This window comes from Cnephaeus nilssonii (assembly GCF_951640355.1).
Source record: "Cnephaeus nilssonii genome assembly, chromosome: 7".
In the NCBI taxonomy this organism is placed as follows: domain Eukaryota; kingdom Metazoa; phylum Chordata; class Mammalia; order Chiroptera; family Vespertilionidae; genus Cnephaeus; species Cnephaeus nilssonii.
The window spans coordinates 85,657,049-85,675,245 of record NC_137078.1 but is presented as its reverse complement, the minus strand read 5'-3'; the positions used below and the strand labels follow the sequence as shown (position 1 = coordinate 85,675,245).

General features: G+C 49.5%; 1 protein-coding gene across 1 annotated transcript in view; it reads left to right on the top strand.

Annotated features, from left to right (window-relative positions):
• Window positions 1-16,782, top strand: part of OPRD1 (opioid receptor delta 1) — a gene marked incomplete at both ends in the record, with an annotated part of 31,050 nt that extends 14,268 nt beyond the window's left edge. Inside the window, 2 exons of the mRNA XM_079776518.1 lie at window positions 13,362-13,711; window positions 16,244-16,782. Coding sequence (XP_079632644.1) covers window positions 13,362-13,711; window positions 16,244-16,782 — 889 coding nt within the window. The remainder of the gene's footprint in view (window positions 1-13,361; window positions 13,712-16,243) is intronic.
• Between the last annotated feature and the right edge of the window lie 1,415 nt (window positions 16,783-18,197).

The window sequence follows — 18,197 nt, the reverse complement described above, 5'->3', positions numbered from 1 at the left end:
TGCCAGCGGTGATGCCAGGTAGGTAGGAAATACATGAAGACCACATCCGGTAATGGGTGGAGGAGCCAGCCACAGGGCAGAGACCTGGAAGCCTGTCCTCGGGAGCCGTCTGTGCTGGCTGGGGCATATGGCCACGTGGACTGACATTGCAGAGCCACGGGAAAGGGATTTGGCCTCATTTACTTGCCTGGAGAGACGGGAGAAGCCCGGCCCGAGCACCATCTGTGCCTGTGAGGTAATCACCTGCATGGTCTCGGGCCCTCCATTCACCTAAGAAGTGGTGTCTTCTTCACTCAGATAATCACATTAATGAATACACGAGGGCAAACCAAGATGGGGCTCTACGAATGGCCACACCGTGCTGAGAAGGCAGCTAACCAACCAGCCACAGCAGCTGACACGTGCCGAGCACTTCCTGTGTTAACTCCGGTCTCCCCACGGCTGGGTGAGATGTGCACTGTTACTGTCTCCACTTTCCACCATGTGCGAGGGAGCAGGGTTAGGGTTAGTTTCTGTGATTCCATGGGCAGAACCAGGAAAAATAGTGCCAGGTAAGAAGGAGCCAGTCTTTAGCCCTGCCCCATCCCCTAACCACCCCTACCCCCCCCCCAAAAAAAAAAAAAAGAGAGAGAGAGAAGAAAGAACTTGCCTACCCTGTGAGTGGTGCCAACACCGGGACGGGTTGTGCCTGCAGGTGGGGCTTTGCTGTCTCCAACACTCAGGTGGAGGCTGCGAAGCCGTTTGACGAGGGCCACAGAGGGAATGCCCGCCCTGTGACGGTTCCTTCTAGCTCAGATTCTCGGATTTCTCTCCAGGAGACCATCCGCTAGCTGGGTGCACGAAGATGTGGGTCACAGCGTTATCTGTAATAACAAAAAGAGGGGAAACACCTGTGTGTCTTTCGACAGGGGATTGATAAGTAACTTTCTGTGGGAGCTTTAGTATCTCATAGTCAGACGCTTTGCCTGTCCTCAGGGACGCGGCTTGGCGCCCTGTAGTTTCTCCCTGACCCTCTGGGCACAGAGGTCCGGCAGACTCTCTGGAGCTTTAGTATCTCTAAGTGAAACTAGATCCAGCCTGAAGTCTGTTCTTGAGCTAAAAATGACTTTTATCCTCTTAAAGGGTTGTTGAATAAAATAAAATAAAATAAAATAAAATAAAATAAAATAAAATAAAATAAAATAAAATAAAATAGGATATGCAACAGATATGGCCTACAAAGCCTAAAATATTTTTAAAAAAATATTTTATTGATTTTTTACAGAGAGGGATAGAGAGTTAGAAACATCGATGAGAGAGAAACATCGATCAGCTGCCTCCTGCACACTCCCTACTGGGGATGTGCCCGCAACCAAGGTACATGCCCTCGACCGGAATCGAACCTGGGACCCTTCAGTCCGCAGGCCGACACTCCATCCACTGAGCCAAACCAGTTAGGGCATAAAATATTTACTCTCTGACTCTTCAGAAAGAAGTTGGTTGACCTCTGGACTAGAATAACAATCAGATTGGTCACCAAAGTCTTTATTAATTTGTACCTATGGTTCTAGAAAGATGGTCACACCATAGTTTTGAGAGAAACAGGTTACATAACAGTATTAGAGCAAGATCCCAATGATATAAAACAGGGCGTGTGCGTTTGCGTGTTATCGATAATGATGGTCTGTAAGAGTAATGATGTTTTTAAAGCTTTCTTTATTAAATGATTCTGTATTGTTTGAACATTTTATAGTGAGCAGCTGTTATTTTTGAGCTCCCAAAAAGCATTTGGGAATATTCATTTGAATTCTAAATACTCCAGCAATCCCCGCTGTTTGGGACCAAGTGAGTTTTGATCGAGGCTGAAGCCATGTTCAATTTGGTTCCAGTACCACAAGGTGGACCAGACTGCGGGTTGGTGCTCTTACCTTGTTGCTGTTACTGTTATTGTTTTGGCTTTTAGGTCTCTTGCCCTGACTTTGACCCACATGGGGTTTTGTGTATAAATAGAAAAAAACATTCCCCTCAGTTTGGTCCAAAACAAATGAGCTACTTGGATAAATGATCTGACAGTATTTCCCTTTGCTGCTGCAGAGCTGAGTCACTTCAGATTCGGGGCAAACAGGGTGAGGCCCAGATGTCCTTCAGGGGACCTGGACTGGTCCGGGTTAGAAGGTAGGAATCGAAGAAGGAATGAAGGGAAGAGGCAGGGAGTGGGGAAGGGCTGTCCCAATCTGAGCTCTTCACTCCATGACTGGTTACTCTCAAGGGTCAGGACACCGTGACTCCTCTGCCCACAGGGAGTCAGTCCTCCAGTAAACGCTGTCCCCTGTGTATAGCATGAAGGGGACACGGTTTTTGCCTGAAGGATGATGGCCCAGTCTAGTGTGGAAGACTGACTCATCAACATTCATTCATTCACCAAATGTGTTTGGAGCACCTGCTTTGTGCTAAGTGCTGCTGTAAGTTCTAGGCACGTGGTGGCGACCAAGAGAAATGCCATGCTTTGGGGAATGTATGCTTTCATTGTCCGAGAGACTATGTGGGGGCACACAGAGTACTCTGGATTCACAAGAGAGAAGCGGAAACCGAAGTCAAAGGCCGGCACCGGGGTTTCAGGGGAGAGCTCTGGGTTTGAAACTCTGCTCAGCCTCTTTCTGACTGTGCAACCTTGGGCAAGTTCTGTGTGAACTGGGAATAATAAATACTGTCTGCTCTGTAGGGGGATCTGTGAGGATTAAATGACTCAGATCGCTTTCCCAGTGCCTGCTACGTAGTCAATGTCCAACAAACGTTTATTTTCTATGAAAAAACAAAACAAAACAAACATAGGTGTAAGAGTGCATCAAACCATGCCCGAGAAGACCTTACACATAGTTGTTCATAAATACTGGCTACTGCCCGCCCCCCCCCCCCCCCCCCCCGTGACCAAGGGGTATATTTTGTGCTGAATTGACCTCCCCTCTTCATCTCCCCATTGGGCCCGTCATTGTGCCGGTGACATTGTTCTGATGTTTATTGGTCTGTCTCTCCCTGACCCTGCCTGGATTGTGAGCAGGTTGTCTCCAAAGCACGGGACATAGCAGGGTTGAGGAATGTGTGAAAACCAGACGAATGCTCTAGAGCCAGCTCACCTCTGGACCAGTGTCCTCCACTCGGTCCTGGCCTCCGGATTGGGGCCCTCGCCATGGCCAATGCTTGATAAGGTAGTGCAGGTGGCAGGAAGGCCTGGGGGACAGTTGTGGGAACCCCTTTCACGTCCCGCGTGGTTCAGGGTTCGGGTTCTGAAGGAGGCCGCACACAAATGAAAGAGACTAGAAAAGTATTAATTTGGGAAATGGGGACCAGGCGGAGGCCCAAGAGAGGACTACACCCCGCTCTGGCCTTGCTATCCCTTTTATTAAGATCATGGGATACACCCATAGCCTTTAGGCAGGCAATTCCAATAATAGCCAATCAGCAAGAATTTACATAAGACTAACAGGTGGAGGCTGCTTCAGCTACCAATGTCTCAACTAAACAGTGAGTGATTGGCTCTGGCCTTTCAGAGCTTCCAAGGTTAACCAGCCTTCCGGGTTCCTTGTCCACACCTCTCTGCTAGTGGGACAATGATCGTTTCCGACCACAGTGAACAGCAAAGCGCAGACCGGAGGGGTTATGAGCGTGGGTTCCGGAAACCAGATGGAAGTTTGCATCCTGTCCCTGTGGCCTCCTAGCCATGTGTCTTTGGGAGCGCCATCTAACTTGGCGCATCTGTAGACCGAGCATGGCATTAGCACTCAGGGTCACAGTGAGGATGAGATGAAATCATGCCTTTGCTGCTTTAGGCATAGTGCCTGGCACATGGAAGCAAAGGCGGCCAGAGACTATTGCTTAAAGGAAACAAACAACCCACACAAAGCTGTCAGGCCAGTCCCATCGAGGCCTGCACACAGGAGGGAGTGCGTTAGTCTGCTTCTGGGCGCCAGGCACTAAGACGTCAGCCAGTCTAACCAACTGCCCTGCGGGTGTCTAGGGGAGAAAACTCTTATAAGGAGCTTGCTTGTTGTCCGTCCAGCTCTTCAGAGCTCAGGAGGGTGTGTGGATTTAAGGTGGCCCTGCCTGTGCTTCAGTCACACCCCGTCTCCTTCAAATGGGAGGAAAATCAGTAGAGGTGGTGATGATTTCCCTTGACAACGGGCTGTTTGACAGAGGACAGGAGGGGTTTAGAAGCCTCGCCGAGGACTGCGAAGTTTGGGAGCACATTCCCTAGCAGCTGCTTAATTCAAGGTGAGCTAATGGGGATTTGACTTAGAAAGCAAAGGGTTTCCCAATGCATCTCAGAGTCAATAGAGGTTCAGCCAGAGCTTACCTCACCTCTGGGGTTGGGCCCAATGGTGAGGATTGAATCTTATGAGAAAAAAAGCAGAAAAATATCAGAAGAAGAAGAAAACCCCCAAAAGGGCTGCCAGTTCTTGTCTACATGCTGGCTAGTCAGCTAGACATTTTCACAGGTTTTGGCTCCTAAAAAGCATGATTACACTGAAATTACCAACAAGAAAACAGGTTCAGAGAGGTGAAGTAATTTCTCCAAGATCACACCGCTGTCTGTTGAGGAGCCAAATCTGAAAGGCTCTGAAGGACACCCTTACCACATTCTCCAGCTTAGAAAATAGACAATGAGGACAAATATGTGACACCTTAATCAATAAAGAAATTAAAAAAAAAAAAAGAAAATAGACAGCAACAGCTCTTGGTTACCCACAACCTTTCTTCTTTGTTGTGGTAAAATACACACCACATAAAATTTACCGTCTTAACCATTAAGTGCACAGTTCAGTGACATTAAGTGCATTAACGTTGTTGTGCAGCCATCACCACCATTCGTCTTCAGATCTCTTCTCATCTTTGTGAACTGAAGCTCTGTTCTAATCTAAATATAACAAAAGCGTAATATGCTAATTAGACTGGACGTCCTTCCAGACGACCTTCAGGACGAAGCCGGGGCTGCGAGGGAAGCCTGGTCCCGGGTGGCCAGAGGGAAACCAGTGTAAGCAGCCGGGGGAAGGAAGGCCTACTCTTGCATGAATTTCGTGCATCGGGCCTCTAGTTAAATAATAAGTCCCCATTGCCCCTCCCCCAGCTCCCAGAAACTGCCAATCTACTTTCTGCCTCTATGAATCTGACTACTCTACGTACCTCATGTAGTATTTGTCTTTTTGTGACTGGCTTATTTCACTTGGCACAATGTCCGTAGATTTATCCATGGTATGACATGTGTCAGAATTTCCTTCCTTTTTAAGGCTGAATAGTATCCCATTGTATGGCTGTACCACATTTTGTTTATCCACTCATCCATCCATGGACACTTGGGTTGCTTCCAGCATTTGGCTGTTGTGAATAATGCTGCTATGAACATGGGGTGTATGTATATCTGAGAGCCTACTTTTACATCTTCTGGTTATATACCCAGAAGTGGAATTGCTGGATCACATGGCAGTTATTTTAGTTTTTTGAGGTATTGCTGTGCTGTTTTCCACAGCATCTGTATGACTTTACATTCCTACCAGCAGAGCACAAGGGTTTCAGTTTCTCCACATCCTTGCCAGTATTTGTTATTTTCTGTATTTTTTTAGTAGTAGCCATCCTGGTAGGTATGAAGTAATATCTCATTGTGATTTTGATTTACATTTCCCTAATGATTAATGATATTCATCATCTTTACATGTGCCTATTGGTCATTTATATATCTTTAGAGTTAGGCCTTTTTAAGTCCTTTGCCCTTTTAAAACAATCTGTGTTTTTAAAAATATTTTTTAAAATTGATTTTTAGAGAGAGAGGGAGGGAGAGGGATAGAGAGATAGAAACATTGATGAGAGAGAAACTTCATCAACTGGCTGCCTCCTGCATGCCGCCTCCTGGGATTGAGCCCGCAACCTGGCATGTGCCCTGACAGGGAATCGAACCGGTGACCTCTTAGTTCCTGGGTCAATGCTCAACCACTGAGCCACACGGGTTGGGCTGTAGTTTTTTTTGTTGTTTTTTGAGTTGTAAGAGTTCTTTATATATTTTGGACATAAATCCCCTATCAGATATGTGATTTGCAGATATTTCCTCCCATCTGTGGGTGGCCTTTTTACTCTGTTGGTAGTGTCTTTTGGTGCACAAAGGTTTTTAATTTTGATGTAGCCCAGTTTATCTATTTTATTTTTTGTTGCCTGTTCTTTTGGTATCATATCCAAGTAACCACTGTCAAATCCGGTGTCATGAAGCTTTTCCCATATTTCCTTCTAAGAGTTTTATAGTTTTAGCTTTTTTATTCATTTTTAATATGGTATTAAAGTAGGAGCTCAATGTCATATCCACAACTTTTTGAAATAGAGAAAAAAAATTAGAAACCAATGTAGGATTTTGGGCGTGGGGCAATAAGCACTTTATTTTTCTAGAGAGTTCAGTCTCTTGCCCCTTCTTGCTCTGCCCTTCATCTAGCCTCCACACAGTAGTCAGAGTGATTTTTAAAGACGCACACATAGATCAGACCACATCACTCCTCTGTTTAAAATCTCTGATGACTCCCTCCAACCCCTTGCACAAGGAATAAAATCCACCTTTTTGTTATGGCCCGAAGGTTCCGCATGACTGACTTCTCAGCGGCCGACTTCTGCCTCTCCTGTTGTTTCCTCTCTGGCTCGCTCCCCTCTAGTTGCACTTGACTTATGACTATCCCTGCAGCTCACCAGGCTCTTTCCCGCCACAGGGTCTTTGTACATGTTGTTCTTTCCGTCTGAAACAACCTCGCCCTTCATCTTCACGTGGCTGACTCCTCATTCTTTCCAACCTGGCAGAGGTATTGTTTTGTCTTAGCTCGAACTGCCATAACAAAATGCCACAAACTGGGTAGCTTAAACAACAGATGCTTATTTTCTCATAGCTCTGGAGGCTAAGGTGCCAGAGAGCTCTCTTCCTAGCTTCGCATGACACGGAGAGAGGGAGCGACTGGAAGATTGGGGGTGGGGTGGGGTAGGGAGGGAGAGAGAGGGAAAAGGAGAGAAAGAGAGAGATATTAGTGCCCTTATAACAGGTGTCTCTTCTTAAACGGGCACTAATCCCATCATGACTTCATATAACCCTAAGGATCTCCCAAGGCCCGATCTGCAAACACCATCACACGGGTAGGGCTCCGATGAGAATTTTGGGGAACACGGTTCAGTTCACAGCACATCTCCTCAGAGAAGCCATCGATGACCTCCCAATCTATGCCAGGTTCCTCCCACAAACCCCCTCAAACTCCCACTGGTAATGTCCATCACTAGACCCTTCTCTTATCTTTCATGGTAGAGCGGTAATAGTGGGTAGCTATACACTAATTAACACAGTTAATTTGTTCAATGTCTGCCCCCTCCCTACGACCATAAATTTCAAGGAGCCAGACTATCACCTTCTCTCCTATGTCCCCTACTCAGTGCCTGGCACATAAGAGGTGCTTGTTAATACCTATTGGATGAGTGGAGAACTTTAGCACATAAGCCCACATCCCTGGACTTTTTCACTGACTATGAGAGGTGGGGGAGGAAGGAAGGTAACACGCACCGAGGGGCAGTAGAGCGAAGTCATTACCAGGTGAGTTGGCACTAGAATACCTCAGTTAAATACCAGCTCTGCCACTTACGGGTCATGGGACTTGGGCAAGTCACTTTACCTTTTATGCCTCAGCTTATGTTTCTTAAGAGATGTCAGCACCTATTTGGAAGATGGAAAGCAATTGGAAGAGGAGTACCAGGCTGAGCTGGGTGAGGTGTGGGAATGAAACCGGGCAGGGGGTTGATTCCCCAGAGAGGGAGCAGTGAGACCTTCAGGCCTCTCGCTCTTAGGCCCTGCCCAGCCAGGCAGCTGCCCCATTTTGCAGGAAGTCAAGATTTTTTCCTGAGAGAATTTAACCTGGAGAAACTCTGAGCTCAGGGCCAGCAGACGCAGAAAGGGTCAGAGTGAGATACCGAATGGAAAACGGAGGGATCCCAAGGTAGTCTCTGTCTCTGCTACCAGAATCCCTTCAGCCAGATGTGTGTTGCCAGCAGGAGATGGGAGGATTCTTTTCTGAAAGCCTCAGAGAAGAGAACTGATATTTAGCTGTCCCCCAGTGTAAAGCCAGATCTTTGCTCAGTCCCCCTACAGGGCCCTTGTGCACACACACACAGACACACACACAGACATACACACACACAGACACACACACACACACACACCTATCAATTAGTGACTTAGTGCTTCATGGAAAGATCCACATTTAGTCACATATTACCAGATAGTTGAAGGCAGTCTCCAGAATAGAAGAGAAAGGCCAGTACAGACAATTAAATAAAAACGTTCGAAGCAAAAAGACAATGCAGAGAGCAGAAGAAAATACAAAAAACAAAAACTATCATATCCTTAGAGAGGTCAGAGAAGATATTGTATCCATGAAATAAGATGTTATAAAAAGGAATAAGAAGAAAGGACACTGAGAAAACAAAATACAAGAGCCATAACATTGAAAAAAGTCAATAAAAAGGTTGAGAGACAATGAAAAGGAAATGTCCCCCAAAGACAACAAGATGAAAAGAAGAAAATTTGAGATCAATCCAGGAGGCCCAATGTCTGGCTAGCGGATTGTCCAGGGGTTCCAGACAAAGCAGAGGGGGAAATGAGCTAATAACTATGAGGACATTTCAGATCGACGGGCATGAATCTCCAGACTGAGAGGGCCCAATAAAATGAAAACGAACCACCCCAAGTACATCACCAGGAACGTCAGAATACCAGGGATAAAGAGACAATACTGAAAGTTTCTTGGCCGGGGAGGGCAGCTTACAAATCACCAGGAGTCAGAATGGCTCAGATACCTCAGTGGCAACATAAAGTTAGAAGATGAGGAAGCCAGGCCTTCAAAATTCTGATGGAAAATGATTTCCAACCGACTAATCCTTATACAGTCAGAGAAGTCAGAGGTGAGGCTAGAAGGAAGACACTGGCAGACATGCAAGAGTGTAAAAATGTTATTTTCTATGTGTCCTAAAGGTTGTGCTGCACCAACATGAGGGCATAAACCAAGACAGAAAAGACGTGTAAGCCAGAAAGCAGGTGCTCCAACACAGGAGCACAGATGTGCAGCTGGTCCAAGAAACCGCCGGCAGATTAAAAGGGGAGGACGGTCCTAGACGCCTTGGCTCAGTGGATAGAGCATCGACCTGCGGACCGAAGGGTCCCGGGTTCGATTCCGGTCAAGGGCATTCTCTCTGTCTTTCCCTCTCTTTTCCACTCTCTCTAAAAAGCAATGGAAAAATACCCTCTGGTGAGGATTAAAAAAAAAAAAAAAAAAGGGAAGGAGGGTGACTTCAGGAGATGGATCACTAGGAAAAGAGAAGGAACTGGTATATTATGTGACTGCACGGGAAAGGCATTTTATGGGTCTGCTGGAATGTTTGAGGAGATTTAGCAATCTGTGTACAAATGAAAAAAAGGAGGCAATTATTAATTCCAGGAAAAACAAAAATCTGTAGTAGAAAATAAATGTGATTATAGCATACCGTTTGGCTCAGCAGTGGACAATATCGACAAAGTCATATGAATGTAAACCCTAAAAAAAAGAGTATAAACCTTGAATATCAGTTTAACTTAAATTTTAAAAATTGTGGTAAAACTGTATTGGAAGAATGGAGAGGGGTGGTGGGTTTGGGTAAGTATAAGAGAGTTAATCCTCTCCCATCATTAATAGGGAGTTGTGGAGGACATTATAGTGTTCCGTATTACCTGCTTCTCCCTGCTTCTGGGCACATAAAAGAATGAACTTCTCAGCCCCTTGCTGTTGGCTGGGGCCACATGACCAGTTCTGGTCCGTCGGCTTCAGGTGGAAGGGCTGTGCTGCAGCTAGACCAGAGCGTGGATGGCCCTGCAGCGGCCTCTTCTCCCTCCCTCGTGGTGATGGAGGAGGCCTCAGGCAGAGCCGCACGGTTGCAGCAGGCTGGGATTGCCTTGTGGAATCTAGTCCTGGAAGCACTGACAGGACTCTGCAAGGGGGAGAAAGAGACCTTGGTTGTGTTAAGCCACTGAGATTTGGGGATTGTTTGTTACGGCTGCCTAGCCTGGCTCGACCGAATACAAACATCAATTACTGTCTAGCATGGCTACATCAAGAAACCACTGTTTAAACATGTTGTTTAGAATGATGGAGGTACTAATGAGAAGAATAACGGAAAACGTGGAAAGTGGTGGCTCTGGAGAGCAGCCAGAGGAGTGGGGAAGGGGAGGGCAGAGGGGCGCCTATTTTCATTATGGTGCGATGTGACTTTTCATATGATGTCATTGTATTGCACTGGCAGAAAGAACATTTTATAAAAAGCTATATGCATATATGTGTGGTTTGGAAGGATTCCCGCCAAACCATTACCGTGGCTGTCTCTCAGGGGGGAGGGGGTGCGCGATGGCGTGGCTGGGCGCCGAAGGCACTGTGGGAAAGGAGCCCACACAGATGGAATGCCCGTCTGAGGAGTTTGGCTTTTATCCAGATGGCAATGGGGAGCCACAGAAGGACGGTAAGCAGAAGAGTGTCCTGAGCAAATCTGTCTGTTACCGTGCGCACCCGGCTTATGTGGATGATGACTTGAGGGGCGGAGAGGCTGCTGTGGGGGACCTGACCTGTACAACAAATGCCTATTGAAGGCTTGTTATTTACCGGGCACCGTTGGTAGGGCCGATAATACAGCAGGGAACAAAAATGGACAAAGGACCTGTCTTCAGGGAGTGTATGTGGGTGAGAGAGTCAAATGGACAGAAAAGAAGATAAATACTAAGTCAGGCGGTAGTTCGTGACGTAAAGAAAATGAAGCAGCGTTAGGAGCTAGAGAGTGATGGTAAGGATAGGGGGGTCAGGGCAGCCTCTCTGAGGAGGTGACATTTGAATAGAGCCCTGAGTTACGTGAAGGAGCAAGCCATGCACAATTGGGGACTCGAGGCTTCTAGGAAGAGTGAGCAGCAGTCCAGAGGCCCTGAGGTGGAAGTGGGCTTGATGTGTCCAAGGAACAGGGAAGAAGTGAGGGGTGGGGGGCAGCCATCAAGGGAAGGTTCTGGGAGCTGAGGCCTGAGAGGTGGTTGGGGCCAGTTTGTGGAATTGGCCTTGAGAGTAGGAGAGCGGCATTATTTTTTTAAAATTTATTTTGGTTAATCCTCATCCAAGGATATTTTTTCCATTTATTTTTAGAGAAAGTGGAAGGGAGGGAGGGGGAGAGAGAGAGAAACATTGATGTGCGAGAGACACATTGATTGGTTGCCTCCTGCACACTCCCAACCAGCACTGGGGTTCGAGCCTGCAACTGAGGTACGTGCCCTTGGCTGGCAGTTGAACCCGCAACCCTTCAGGCAGAGGGCCGATGCTCTAACCGCTGAGCAAAACCATCTAGGGCAGAGCAGCATGATTTGTCAGAGGAGGCCAACAGGGCAGGGCTTGGTGCTGGTTAGCTGTGGGGTGGGGAGGCCTGTGAGGAGAGGGGGCTCTGGCTGGCCGGCAGCGCTGGGCCTCTCAGCCCTGCCTGGATCAGCTACAGCAGCTTCATCACCTACTTCCCAGCATCTCAGCCCCCTCTGGGAATTGAAGGAGCCTTCATAAATCAAAATAGCAGGCAAAGAACAGCCTCTAATTGTTCTGCGTAAAAGAAGCAAAATTAGACGAGTCAGCTGTGGGGTTGAGACTGCCTCCCACACAGCTGTGATCCCGCACCCCACTGAAGGCAGACTTTCCAAGACTTGCAATTCTGCTGTCTTCGAGCAAAACTTTTTGCTTCTCCAGCTGCAGGGCAAGTGACAGCTATTTTGGGAGGGAGTAGGACAGATGCTGGCCCTGGAGGACAATGAGTGACTCAGTATATTTTTTTAAAGCCAACCAAATCAGTGACATCATGGAGCCTTAGCTGATAGAACCCATTCAGTCATTCCAAACACCTTGAGGGCGCGCATCTGTCCAGCCTAGAGGGGTAGAGACAGAAGTGTGGTCCCACCCTTGGGGTAGAGTGGAGAGAAAGCCTGGGTCTGCGAGTCAGGAGGTCTACGTTCTTGACTTAGCTCTGCCACCGTCGCTCCTGACCTTGGCTCAGTTTCTCCATCTCTCCTCAATATGGGCAATAGGCTACATAGTGTTTCTTAAACGTTAGGATCCATAAGAATCACCTGGGGGAGGGGGTTCTTGTTAAAGATGAAGATTCCCAGAGATTAAGACCTAAAGGTCTGGGGTGGGGTCCCAGAATCTGCATTTCTTGGGGTCCTTCCAATGATTGCGAGGGAAGTCCTTGGACCACACTTTCATAAAATCACTCCCCTCCACCTCTCAGAGTTCTTCTGCTCTGACATTTGAGGAGTCACTCATACAACTCTTCTTTGGGTTTCTCAGATCACTCCAGGGACATGAAAGCAGTCCTTACCCCTGCCTCGGGGTACTGGTGTGTTTCCATGATCACACTGCACTGGAACTGTTTTTAGTGTGCGAGCCTCCTCCAGCACACCTGGTGCCCAGCCCAGGACTGGAAATGTTGGCCAAACAGGGGCCAGCTGTGGTGCAAGCAGCTGTGTGGAGGGATGGATGTTGGAGAGTTTCAGGTTCAGGGTCTGGTTGAGGACATTTGGCTTGGACACCTGGGCACGTGCTCTGTGTTGGAAGTCTGACACTGTCCCCTGCTCCCCTTTCCCACAGCTGGTGAGTCCAGCTGTATGGGAATAAGATAGTCTGGAAAGGACAGTAGGAAGTATGGAGGACATTCCAGGTGGCCTAAGGTCCTAGTCATTCTTCTAGGCAGAGTCCCTCCATCAGAGCTGCCCAATCATATGCCCAAAAGGCCAGGTCAGTGGTAGAGGGTCAAGTCACTCTGGTCTAGCCCCCAGCTTTGTTCTTTATATGTGAAGAATAATAACATCTATCATATACCAAGCACTTATCATGCTTTGGGCTCTGGCCTAAGTGCGACATCATCTCATTACATTTCCTAACAACTCAATGAGATTGGTAAAAATATTGTCTCTCTTTTTACAGTTGTGGACACTAAGGCTTAGAAAGTTCAAGTTCCTAGCCCAGAATCACTCAGCTGACAAACTGTAGAAGCAGGATTAGAACCTAGACCTGTTTCCTTCTGGAGCCGTTTTATTTTTAAAGATTAGGGTTTTTTCCTAAAATACCTTCTGCCAAAGTTACTCCAAGCCAGATACATGCTCTTTCACCTGTTAGCATGGGAAGGAATGATGCTGAATCAGATAGGTCAGGGTTCTAGTCCCTCCTCTGCCCCGGACTTTTGTGTGACCTTGGATCAGTCATTTCACCTCCCTGAGTTTCAAGTGAAACTGAAATCTGTGGATTGGAACAGTTATATATGCATTTTCTTTTAAGGTACGCGAAGATGAAGACAGCCACCAACATCTACATCTTCAACCTGGCCTTGGCAGACGCATTGGCCACCAGCACGCTGCCCTTCCAGAGCGCCAAGTACCTGATGCAGACGTGGCCTTTTGGGGAACTTCTCTGCAAGGCTGTGCTCTCCATTGACTACTATAACATGTTCACCAGCATCTTCACACTCACCATGATGAGCGTGGACCGCTACATTGCTGTCTGCCACCCTGTCAAGGCCCTGGACTTCCGCACACCCGCCAAGGCCAAGCTGATCAACATCTGCATATGGGTCCTCGCATCAGGTGTTGGTGTACCCATCATGATCATGGCTGTGACCCATCCCCGGGGTGAGTGGCCACAGGAGGCAGCACATGGGCCTCTGTGGGTTTATAGGCCACTTACTAGGGTAGAGATATGGATTGCTGATCAATGAAAGTGTGGATGACTGGCCAGTGGGAATATGGATAGTCAACCAATGGGAATGGGAATGGTTGGCCAATGAGGAATGGGAATGGTTGACTGTGGTGAGGATGAATGGCTCATCAGTAGTCATATGGATTGCTGGCCAAAGGAAATTATCAATGGGATTATGGATGGCTGATTTCTGAGCATGTAGCCGCTGGCCAGAAGTGTGTGGATGACTGACCTTTAAGGAGATAGATGGATGGCCAGTGGGGTGAGGCTGTTACTGATCTGTGAGCAGTGGAGGCCACAAATTATTAGTATAGTAACCACCTCTATCAGTCAAGGTAGCTGCGCAGTGGCTTAACAAAGTAGAAGTTTATTTCTTACTCACATTACTATTCAGTGTGAGCAAGAGGAGGGTCTCTATGCCCCACATCATTCAGGGACCCAGGCTCCACCTGATGGTTTTGGAATCCTCCACTGCTGGATCTGGGCAGCAGATGAATATGGAGAGGGAGTGGTGAGAAAGCACAACCACTTTTAAATGTTATGGCCCATCTCTTCCTAGTGAGAGCTGGTCACATGACTCCAACTTGATGTAAAGAAGTGGGAAAAGTAGTTCAGCAGGGTGCCAAAGACACTGGTCACTAACCTCTCTGAGCCACACTCTATCATGGGGTGTTGAGAAGATTAAATGAGGTTGTCAGTGTAAAATACTTAGGACAAGTATTGGCTCATTGCCAAGGCCCAATAAATAGCAGCAATTAAGACGATTAAGCCTATGAGATAGACAAGGCAGAGACTCCTATCTCCATGGTTTATTTAGGGTCACACAGCCAGACATTTGGTGGAATTTGGCCTAAAACCCAAGGCTCCTGGCCCCTTTGGTGAAGGTTTGCAGATCATCAGAGCTGTGGTGGGAGAGGGGAACAGGCTTGGTGGGGGGCTTCTTGGCCATCACTGACTCTCACAAGGGTAGAGCCCTTATGAAGTCTCTGAGCTTATTGGTCTTGACTCAGCAGCTGGGCCCTATTCCTCACTGTCAGCCTTCAGTTTACAGGCCATTAACTACAGCCCTGCTGGGGGCTGGGCCAGATGGGCCTCCTCACTCCCCCCCACCCCCCTCCTCTCTCTCATTCTCTCTCTCTCTCTCTCTCTCTCTCTCTCTCTCTCTCTCTCTCTCACACACACACACATACACACACACACACACACACACACACACACACACACACCACTTCCCCAGTGTGTGCCATCAGCACTTATATGCCACTTGCTGTGTGACCTTGGACAAGTGCTGTTCCTCTCTGGGCCTGGTCCTACCATCTGTACAATGAAGTTCTGGGACTCAGTTATCCATGTGATCCTGCCACTCTGATGTCCCAGGTCCATTCCGTCTGTGGATTCCCAGCCCCCTTCTCTCAACTCTCCGGCTCCAAGTCCACTGTGTAGCTCCTCAAATTCCAGAATTCCAAAAGACCTTGGGAGTCTCTTGGGCCGCCTCAGCCTTGTATCTGTATCTCACAAGAGCCCAAGCCCACACTCTAGGGACAGGGAGCTCATTCCCTCCTGGGTGCCCCTCTTACCTCTGGACAAGTCTGGCAGTCAGAAGTGTTTGCCATGAAGCTGAGATTTGCCTCCCAGCCCTAGCCCTGACCTTTGGACTCCCACATGTATCTCCTACATGAGTGTACCAAGAGCTGGAACCCCACTGTGCTATGTGCTTCACATGCTTTGGCCCAGTTAATCCTCACAACAACCCTATGAGGTTTAGGTACTGTTGTCAGTCCCACTTTAGGGAAGCTCTTGAAGTTTGAATAATTTGCTCAAGGCCACACCACACAGTTAATAGGACCTGAGTCCTGCTCTGAACTCAGGCTCTCTATGTCAGTGTAGCAATATTGTCCCCACTGAAGCTACTTTGGAAATGTGTGAGCTCTTTTTAAATATGTTTATTGATTTCAGAGAGGAAGGGAGAGGGAGAGAGAGATAGAAACATCAATGATGAGAGAAAATCATTGATTGGCTGCCTCCTGCACGCCCCACAATGGGATCAAGCCCGCAACCCGGGCATGTGACCGGAATCGAACCTGGGACCCTTCAGTCCACAGGCTGACGCTCTATCCACTGAGCCAAACCAGCTAGGGCTGTGTGAGCTGTTTTCAGTTATCATAATAACTGGCATTTAGTGAGCTTAGGCTAAATTATAGCATTATTGTTGGGCTTATAAAGGGACTTGGGGAGAATATAGGAAGACCTGTATTAGGGCCAATCCTGCTGGGGTCTTGAAGGATGAGTCAGAGTTCAGCACGTGCAGAGGAGGATATTCCAGGGAGAGGAATCACCCTGAGTGAAGGCTAGGAGGAGGCAGTGGGACCTGACCTGGTGGAGAAGGGCGGGTGAGCAGGCCGGCCGAGCCCCTGGGGCCCCCATTCCCCTTACCCTGCCTGTTTTTCTTTCTTCCCTTGATCCAGACGGAGCAGTGGTGTGCACGCTCCAGTTCCCCAGCCCCAGCTGGTACTGGGACACGGTGACCAAGATCTGCGTGTTCCTCTTCGCCTTCGTGGTACCCATCCTCATCATCACCGTGTGCTACGGCCTGATGCTGCTGCGCCTGCGCAGCGTGCGCCTGCTCTCGGGCTCCAAGGAGAAGGACCGCAGTCTGCGGCGCATCACGCGCATGGTGCTGGTGGTGGTGGGCGCCTTCGTGGTGTGCTGGGCGCCCATCCACATCTTCGTCATCGTCTGGACACTGGTGGACATCAACCGCCGCGACCCGCTCGTGGTGGCCGCGCTGCACCTGTGCATCGCGCTGGGCTACGCCAACAGCAGCCTCAACCCGCTGCTCTACGCCTTCCTGGACGAGAACTTCAAGCGCTGCTTCCGCCAGCTCTGCCGCTGGCCCTGCGGCCGCCCCGAGCCCGGCAGCTTCAGCCGCGCCCGGGAAGCTACCGTCCGCGAGCGGATCACCGCCTGCACCCCGTCCGAGGGCCCTGGAGGCACCGCTGCCTGACCAGGCCCGGCTGGCCCACGGCGCACCCCTCCGGAGTGACCTGGCGGCCACACCGATGCTAATGGGGGCGGGGGCCAGGGAGCCGCCGGAGGATAAAGGGGCCTCTGTTTTGAAAACAGACCCAGGCTGGGGATGGGCCAGGGGCCGAGAGATGGGGCCCCTGCTGTGGGGGGACCTCTGGGGCGGGGCAGAGGGCTGGGCGGTGGGCTGTGCCTCTGGACTGAGGGCCTGGTCCAAGGCTCTGGGCGGAGGAGGAGCTGGGGAGCAGGACCTGTGGCTCTAGAACCGGGCGGATAAATAGGGCCTCTACCGTGGGGAGAGCTTCACGTTCTGACCCTGAGCTGGGCTTGCCGGTGAGGATGCGGACTGAGCCCTGAAGATGCCCGACCAGGACCCGTGGGGCAGTGGAGGGGACAGTGGCTTGAGAATTGAGCTGCAAGAGCGGGCCTCTGTGCAGTGAGGAGGGGCCTCTTGGACCGAACGCAAGGACAGAACAGGGAGGCGTAGCTACTGCTCAAGTCAAGACTGGGCCGCAGAGATAGGGCCTGTGTGCAGGGGACAGGGGCCTCAACTTCGGGCTAGAGGCCCAGCCCTGAGTTCTAGCAGGAGGTGGGGCTCAAGGCCGGGCTTGCCCAGGTCCAGGTCCAACTTGCCATCCCTGTAAATAAAAAGAAGAGAAAAATAGAGAGGGAGAGAAAAAAATGTACCTCCTCACTCCTTGACAGTCATTTCCGTGGAATGGGCAGGGTGCCTGAGCATGGAGGTAGTGCCCCAGCGCTGCACCTCCGTGGGGATGGGACAGGACACCAGGGCAGGGCGGGTGGCTCCAGGATAGGATAGCAGACCAGGGCCCCGGTTGGGGTAGACTCCTCAGCGTGACTCCCTATCGGGGCTCAAAAGGAGCAAGGAGGTTTTGTGGCTTCAGTTCCAAAACCGAAGCTGCTGGTTGGTCTCAGTGCCAAGGGGTGGTGGTGGGTGGGCTGAGGCAGGAAGTGGAGGTGGGGGTGGTGCTGGTTCTGCTTTGAGGTTAGGTCCTGAAGTCAGTGGACAGATGCCTTTGGGGGTTCCCCAGGACCCTGGCTTTTCTGGCCCAGGTGCTGCAGGACAGAGGACTGTGGGTCAGAGCTCCGTGGAGGGTAAGTGCCCCTGGGACTGGGTGGGCTTCTGAAGCACCAGCACAGACTTCCCTGCCCCCTGCTCCGGGCCTGGGGCTCCTGAGAAGAAACTCCCAAAATCCTCTTTCTCCCCACATCTGGCTGCCCCCACTGTGTCCAGTGTTTCCAGAAAGCTGAACAGCTCACGTGGGCACCTGACTCTGAAGGAACTGAGGCGGGGAAAGGCTTTTATAACTGCAATGCTCCTGTCAGTGCGTGCTCCCCTCTGCCTTTTCCCTGGACCCCCAGGTCCCCACCTGC